Source organism: Manduca sexta, unplaced genomic scaffold, assembly GCF_014839805.1.
Source record: "Manduca sexta isolate Smith_Timp_Sample1 unplaced genomic scaffold, JHU_Msex_v1.0 HiC_scaffold_1052, whole genome shotgun sequence".
In the NCBI taxonomy this organism is placed as follows: domain Eukaryota; kingdom Metazoa; phylum Arthropoda; class Insecta; order Lepidoptera; family Sphingidae; genus Manduca; species Manduca sexta.
In genome coordinates this window covers 376-9,310 of record NW_023591879.1, presented here as the reverse complement: position 1 = coordinate 9,310, position 8,935 = coordinate 376, and the positions used below count along the sequence as shown (strand labels likewise).

The window sequence follows — 8,935 nt, the reverse complement described above, 5'->3', positions numbered from 1 at the left end:
TCTAAGAGACCATAACCCGGCCGTGTTACGAGCTCACGCTGTCATAGAGAATAACCCCTGGGCTGCGTCCGCTGTGTGACGTGTGTTCGGTGCGAGTCGGTCCGCGTTCCGCCGCGTGTCGTCGCCGCCGCGCGCTAATAATGCATATTTTTGTCTCGACCCGACAAGGGAACGACGCCCACGTTCCGCGTACAAGTCACCTAACATTACTAAGGGAAAATTTGTCGCGCCCGCTTCATCGACGCAATCCGAAACCGACGGCGAATTCCGCGGAGGCTCATTTCCAAACGGCGACACCGAATGTCGCTTATGACATGTCGTCGCTTGTGTCCGTCGGTCCATCGACGTGTCTGTTTTCCTTCCACAGTTTATTACTTATACATAAATTATACCGAGAAACACGGCTTATTTTTCTAAATTTAATAGCAATGTCGAGAAATATGACGACTAATGATGGCATTAAATATTACCTTTTCGCCCATATATTTGTCGGCTAAGTATATTGTGTTACTGAAAGCGGCAACGTGCGATGCAAGCGACGGCTGAGAAATAATATGGTCACAATTCAAGAATGTTCAAAAATTGTATGAAGACGCGCGCCGGCTGTTTGTTTACAGAGAAGTGTTCGCTCGCGGTGTCGGATTGAGATAAAATTCATTCTAACACATTTGAGAGTTTTGTGAATCATTTTTGCATGACTTGTGAAGTGTTTTTGATTTTGTTGCCTTCTATTCTTTACTATTGTGATTAAATAAGTGAAATACTCGGTTATTGGTGTCTGGAAAAGTAGTTTAGTTGTTATTTTATGACTTCAAACGTGTTACGATATTGGAAACAGTATAGCAAATATAAAATAATGAAATGGATTTTTTATTCATAGAAACAAAATATTGCTTTACTGTTTCTTGCTACCTGACACGCTGTAAAATATAATAAGTATAGATGAGTGGGGGTAATGATAGCCGTAGTTGATAATGTGATAGCAATAAATAATATCATTTGCACTAGTTATGATTAGCCTTGTGTTGAACTCAAACAATAGGTATTGCAGTTAAGAATGCGGCTTATCCTAATATTTTTAAGAAATTTCATTCTGCTAAGCATGTGAAGCATGCTGCTACCGACCTATATAATATTCGAATGGAATCAAGATAGGAGATTGAAAATGATAATGTATAACGTATTCAAGGCAGTCATTACTTCTACTCGAATCAGTAAACCGTGACGTAGGTACGGCAGTGGAGAGCTTGTACTAAATTGAACGTGGGAGATTCCCGCCACTAATAACTGCCGCGAGCGCGAGCTTCTTCTGTCATAATATGTAGATAGAGCGATGCATGACGTACATTACTCAAGGCCCAGTCACTGTGTGGTAAACTATCGATACTGTTCAGTGACTACGCACGGTGACGCTTGAGGTTAAACTTAGTGTACACGCACACAGACCACTCGTATCCACCATTCAAAGCTGGACAGTACTTTTGTACAACGGTTGCGTTATTATTCAACTCGCAACTGGTGGTTGGTGGGAGTGGTCCGTGTACAGCGGACACATGGACGCGACGTCTCAGGCAAATATTCAAAACATAATACAATTTTAACGGTTGAAAGGCTCATTTACTTAAGCGAAATTTTTATTGCGATATGAAGTTATATGCAAGTTTTCAAGTCAGTGTCTTTTTGTGCCGTTTTTTTTAACGTATTTTAAATTTTCAAGAAAAATATTGTCGCTTATGTCAATTTTCCTTTCACCCGTCGTGTTATTATATTTGTGGAGATGTTTGCGTTGAGACGTCCCGTGCGTGTCGTGTGCGTGGCGTGTGCGTGACGTGTGCAGTGTATCGGCGCTTACAGACGGACAAGACGAGAGACGCATCGAGGAGCTCCACAAGCGTCGCAACTTCCTCGCCGCGTACTGCAAGCTCATCGTGTACAACGTGGCGCCCATCCGCCGCGCTGCAGACGTCTTCAAACATTACATCAAGGTTATTCATCATGCTATATTTACTCTGTATTTGTCAATGTATACACCTCCGCTCTCGCGAGTGTAAGCAGTGATGCAGGCCGGGAAAAGCTTGGCTATTGTCGATAGTAGTTTTTTCATATTTAAGATAATATGTCTTACTGCTGTGAAAATAATGCAAGTCTAGGCATAATGATGTTGATTTAGTTTGGTTGTTAATCCATTTGACAAAATTGTTTTAAGCGACATAATGTTCATAGTGGTTTGTGTGTTGTGTTGCAGTGTTACAACGACTACGGCGACATAATCAAAGCGACGCTGAGTAAGGCGCGCGAGATTAACAAAATGAACTGCGCTCTAACTATGGAGCTGGCCATGCAGGCGCTGTTCACCGACATGCTGCAGCGGCATCCCAACCCGCATCGCCAGCTGCCAGAGTTCCTCGAGCTCAAGGTGCGTGCCTCGCGTGCTCTACGCGCTACTCGATGGTATAGTAAATGTTGTATATGTATCGTGTGCTACGGTGCAGGAGTTGGCGAAGCGTTTCTCGGTGATGTTCGGGCTGGACGCGGTGAAGAATCGCGAGGCGCTGACGGCGCTGCACCGCGCCGGCATCGCGTTCGCGGCGCTGGAGCAGGCGCCGGGCGGCGCGCCGCCGCACCTGCTGTTCCTGGAGCCGCTGGGCGAGTTCTCGGGCAAGCTGCTGCGCCAGGACAAGCGCCACGTGCTGCGCTTCCTGGACGCGCGCATCGTGCAGGTGGTGCAGTGGGCCGACGACTGGGCGCCGCTGGCCGCCTACCGCAGCCTGCTGACGGACGCGCCCGACGAGCGGCCGCCGCCCGCGTGCTGCCACTACGCGCGCCGCACGCGCCAGCACGACGACGACGACGACGACAACGCCGACTCCGACCAGGACCCGCCCGGGTGAACCACTACACACTTATGTTATACAAACACATCTATTTGCTACTAGGCCTACTTAAGGAATTTCAAATATTCATTTTTTCAACATTTTTTATTTCGAAGTCAGATTCGAATTTAGACTCCATATAGGTATGTTGACTATTCAATTTAATGAACTACGTACTTCATAGTAACACCATTAAAATAAAATGTACTGATGAACTCCGAAAAAGTAAGCGTTCATTCTTTGTTAAATTTATTTTCTTGAAACAATTTTACATGCAAATTGTGCAAATGACGTCAATGGTGTTGATGCCGTCTCAGTCTAGTAAATTATAAAATTGACATTTCTTTGGAATCTATTAAGGAATTATGTACGTTATTATTTGTGCTATAGTTTTACAATACAAATTATTTATAGTTTTAGTATATGTACGAAAATAGTCAACATACCTATTGTTTGTAGTTATATTATGACATATCTATGTATTGAAGAGCCTTATGTGGTAATTGATTATGTAATATCGTGTAACGTATGGACGGGACATAACGTGTTATTTGTAATGTTGACGTATTTTTATATTGAAGTATGTAGTTGTAGTTAATGTAGTTTTACTGCCGATTTCAATAAATAATCCTAGCCGATATCCTCAAGTCGATGGCAAAAATGAAATAAATGATGAATTGTTTGGTAATTACAGGGTTTGTATTGCCATGTTGAGTTACATTAACGTCGGATGAGGTAAAACAAAACAATGTTTAATTTTAACACATATAATTTTATTATTCATTCGGTGTATTTGTTGCAAAGGTCAAACAAATTTCCTTTACGTTCTTTTAAAGTTTATTGGAAAACTGTCGGCGACACTTTGCCGTTCTGAAGTTAGTCACGTCACTAGTTCTACGTCTGCTGTCACTGACGATAGAGACGGAGCCGCTCGTGACTAACTTCACACCGGCAAAGTTATATAACAACCTTAGTACATGATGCCTGAAGTTAATAACCAATGAGGAAAATTGCCGGATTTCAACTTGTGTAATATTCAGAAATTTGTACGAATTGAATTGTTATGAGTGTAGTTTTCTGCGTAGAGGCGTGGTCGGTACTGTGTCGTCGAGTTGTTAATTGTTGCGATGTTATTGTAGTTAGTTTAAGGTATATTTTTATAATAAATAATATTTATAAAACATTTTATATATATATTTTATTTATAACATACCTATTTGTTAAGACATTATTCTACATACAGGGTCATTTTGACATTGCGTTACTAAATAGAACCACATACTCGTCTTCACCTTTGCTGACATTGTGCCAAAAATCATCCGTGAATGACGTATATTTTCACCCTAAAATCCTGGTTATAGTTTTCCGTTTTGTTTACCGTTTCGTAGTTTAATGCGATCATGGCGTGTGCGTGAGTGTATTTCTGATTGAAAGTGTGATATTGCCGCTGCGACGAATTCTCTTAGAGCAGTAGTAGTGGCATAGGGCGCGTAAAATTTAAATTACTTCTTTTTAATATTTATTTTGTTCGAAACTTATTTGTTTTATTTTACATCTATGGCTTAAGGGATTTATTGTAAAGTGTTATTTCCAAGTAGATCATTACGCGGTTTCATTTAGTAACGCAATCTCAAAATGACCCTGTATAAAAGAAATGTTTACAGTCAATAACCTACGATACACAATAACATTAAAATCGTGGAAACTGGTCATGTCGTGTGAGTGACGTAACTGTATGTGTATAGTAGCCATATTCCTGTACGCCGGGACCAGCTGTGTTAAATTCCCATCATCCACTCTTGTCTCAGCAGGTTTAAATTTTTGGTTTATGGCTGCAATAAGAAACATATTATCTATGATATTGCATATTACTACTTTTACTTTAAAAAACATTTCGTAACTGAAGAAGTAGATGTGAATCGCATTCCACATAAATTCCTAAAGCTTGTGAATGCTTTCGTAAACACACACTTGAAGTAACCTACGACGTGAATAAATGAAAAAATCCGCATCGATTTTAGGCTATCGATTACTTAGAGTCCATGTCTTAGGTCATCGAAGGACGCGCCATATGCTTATTGCTGCAAATAATAAGATTCTGTCGCTCTCATTGTGACTACTACATAGAAAGCAGTGGCGAAGGGCTCATAAACCGATTCCTGTCGGCTTTCATAACTTATGTAAAATATAATTTTCATTTAAAAGATTTGCAGACAACATTCATGCATAGTAGTAGTACCTATATATTGTGTCGGATTGCCTATCGGAAAGTCACCCTTCGCAAATGATAGAAACTGCAGCACACATAATTATACACACATAGGTATATATTAAACACTTGTCTGTTCTACGCACACACATTTCTTAAATACAGTAGTTTTTAAAACGTGTGTGAGCATTTGATCTAATATTTCGGTGGAAAGAATTGATTACGAGCTTCGTGATTTATATATTGTTTATAACATTGAATTACAAACCCGTAATTTCTTTTGGTATAAAATTCATTCATTTTTGAATCGGTCAAGTAGTTTTTTTAACTTCTTTTTTATGTGTATATAATATTATTTAAAAATGTCTATAAAAGTAAGTTATAAATAAAAAAAATATTAATGCCGTTAGCTATTACAAACTTTAGGTAATGTATAATTTTGATCTAAACAGAGTAAGTACAAGTATTTAATAAAATTAGTAATATTGTATTTGGTGTGGGATATATTGCTGTTTGGATATCAGTATAGTTGTATTATTATTGTAGTAGGTAATAGTAGTTGTTGGTTGTATTCGTTTGTTTTGTTGCATATTGTTAAATCGTGTAAAATGTCGCGATTGATTATAGTAACCTGAGTTTTTCCTGAATAATTAATATTTTTTTTTAAATTCATCGTAAATTTGCAAGAGAATTTTAAGTGATTGCGATGCTTCAGAAATAGTTTAAGCCTTCCAATATGAAATGCATGAGTTAAAATATTTGTTGCATTTATTACGCCACTAGCCACAATCGCTACAAAATGTGTGAGTGAAAGTCTTGTAGGTATATTTGTACGAGTGAGTTGTGACTATATCAGGTGCGGAGCCGCGAGCACGCCGCGCGCCCCGCGCCGCCGCCCCCTGCGCGCTCCCGCGCCCGCCGCGCTCTGCCGCCGCGCACACCCCGCCCGCCAAGCGCACGCGCCGCTCAAATATAATGCGATGACGTGGGTAAGGACTCCTGCACACTCAACTTCAATACAACTGCTACGCTCAACTCGCTTGTACTTCCGATAAATAAAACCTTTGGAAACATTACACGGAGCCTAGTTTGCGTAGCGACGCTTTATAATTACCAAACTTTTCACTAGATCCATTTAAAGTTCAAATCTTAACAGAAAATAACAAAACAATTAAACTATTTGTTGGACTAAAATAATTATATGTCTTGGGAAACTAGTTTTTTTTTAGTTAAATTAACTGTCAAAACTTATAAGTTAATAAATTAATGTTGAAAGTTACTTCAATTATGAGCAGGTAAAATGTTCAAAACTCTAAATGTCACCTTACAATTTACCGAACCGATAATTTAAGGAATACATTTTTAGAATAAGGAAAATCCTATAGAGACACCTAAACACCATAATAAAATGAAATAAAACTCGATGCACATAAATTAATGGTCCACGCGGTTGTGGGAACACACAAATATACGACCATTCACTTTAGATGTATAAAATAAAAGGGAAAAGTTGCTCTGCATTTTATATGAAAACTCAAGACTTCTTTTTCAAAGTTATATATAAAGGTAATAGAGTTACACCCACGTTTAAAAACTTTAAACCACGAGAACGAATCATGCAAAATTAATTGAACTTAAACACAAGCATATGCCAAATGTTTAACTTATAGCTTTCTTGCAGTCATTTTCGGTTAGTTTACAAACTAATTAATCAACTCATTAATAAGGAGTGATGAGAAGTAAAAAAAAAATAATTGTAATCTAATGGCAAATTTTAAGAATTTTCCACCTTGCTGTCTTTTAAGGCTGATTTTAGCCAAAATAGCTCCCATGAAGGACTATGTTTTTTTAATGAATATGTAAGTTGAGAGTCCTTACCTTACCTTACCTTAGAACCACGAAATCACCTGTTTAGTTTTTTAATTTAAAGAAGAAAATGTAAGTTATAATTCATAGAACGTAAGTTTTTACTTTACACCAACATTTTCATAATTTTCATTAAAGTTACGAAGCTGATTGTTATTAGCAAAACAGTAAAACTAATGAAAATTTAGTTGCAATAAAGAAATCTCGAATAAGTCTGCTACTTTTTTAAAAAGAAAACATTTAATCGTTCAAATCGAAAATTCTCAAAAATTCAGAAAAATATTCATAACTCGAAAACTATGAAAAATTGCGGAATATACATGGGGGTGATACGGATACCCCAAGGGGTGCTCTATCTCTGGACCTCCGCTTGAAACTACTTTCTGGGACACCCTGTTTACAGGGTTTTTTCGATATTGCGTTACAAAATAAAACCACATACTTATCTTCTTGAAAGTGACACTTTAGAATAACTTATTCGATTTGTATGTGTACAATGAAAAAGAATATGAAGTTTGTGACAAAATAAATATCAATTAAAAGTAATTTCATTTTTACTCGCTCTAACGGCTCTACTACTGCTCTTAGATTATAACAACGGCAACACCACAGTTTCAGTCACAAACACGCACGCACACACCATATTCGTACTACACTACAAAATTATCACAGAAGTGATATTGGGATTTCTGGTGAAAATATTCTTTATTCTTGAATGATATTCGACACTATATTAATAGCAGTATGCGGTTATATTATATTAACCCAATGTTAAAAGCCAATATATTTTATAGAAAATTCGGACTCACTATTAAATGAGATTGTGTTAATAATGTTTTATTAGGTAATTAGACAAATGAGCAAGTAAAGCACCTAATATCGTAACACTAAAATGTATACATATTATAAAACAAAGTCCCCTTTTCTGTCTGTCTGTATGTTATTGATTTTCTCAAAATCTACTGAACGGATTTTTATTAAATTAGGTATGGAGATAGTTTAAGACCTTGGAAAAGTTATAGGCTTCTTTCTATCCCGGGAAAATGTATATGCGGGACTTTTATCCCGAAAAACTCCTTAACGCGGACGAAGCCGCGAGCAAAAGCTACTATATTCAATATACGCATTATCTTCCTAAACAGATCAATGATTAGAATTAGGGACTAAAAATAATATCTTAGGCTTTAAAGTGGTATGTACCACATTAAAAATATCACATTGGTTTCCCGAGACAATAGTAGCACCCCGATCAACTGCGAGATCCCACAATTTCCAGATATCAAACCACGTAATTCCTGGATGACAATGCGGTCTCATAGGCCAGTAGCATATTATTGTATTATTGTATGTGCCTTGCAGCGAGAGTGTCGGCGGAGTGATGTCCGTCACGTGGCGCGCCTCCGACACGGACAGCGCCTCGCCGCGACCGGGAGCTTTACTGTAGAGCACGAACTGTAGCTCGTTATATTTTTGATATATTTTTTGTATGATTTTTATACTTTGTTTTTGTTAAGAATTAAGAAAGTTTATACTGAATAAAGACTGCAAGCCTTGAGCACATAGATTTTATACTTTCCCAGGTTATCAACAAATAAAAACAGGGAAGATCAACTAAATATAATGATAGGTGAAATTTCCGTAAACATAATATTTAAGGTTTATATGTAGTACTGCACTGTCTTTAATACATCTAACTTCGTTTTCAGTTGTCCCTTTCTACTCGCACTTGTAACACCAATATATGGTCGACATACACAAGATTTACGCAAATTGCGAAAACGATTTAGCTCAATTATTACGAACTGCCACCTACTTGATAATTTCTCCGGGCTATCCAATCTCGGGGGAAATCTTGTTATATGAACCCACATAGTTTGTAAATCGACGCTTACTGCTCCTCTCTGCCTCTCTGAAGTCAGTATATCATTCTTCAAAAATACCAATTTTACGTATTATGTATCAACAAAAGCCACGTAGTCACATATAT

At 37.9% G+C, this 8,935-nt stretch overlaps 1 protein-coding gene and 1 long non-coding RNA gene across 2 annotated transcripts; both read left to right on the top strand.

Moving 5' to 3' along the window:
• Positions 1–1,854: 1,854 nt before the first annotated feature.
• LOC119191116 (cohesin subunit SA-2-like) lies at positions 1,855–2,891 on the top strand (the record flags this gene model as incomplete). The annotated part of the gene is given in 3 exon segments (XM_037445006.1): positions 1,855–1,985; positions 2,246–2,416; positions 2,493–2,891. Coding segments are annotated over 3 exon segments (701 nt in total), but the record flags the coding sequence as incomplete, so codon positions are not given.
• A 3,126-nt stretch (positions 2,892–6,017) lies between these two features.
• LOC119191117 lies at positions 6,018–8,506 on the top strand. Its single transcript, XR_005113380.1, has 2 exons — positions 6,018–6,071; positions 8,308–8,506. It is a non-coding gene; the product is annotated as an uncharacterized LOC119191117 (long non-coding RNA).
• Positions 8,507–8,935: the final 429 nt, after the last annotated feature.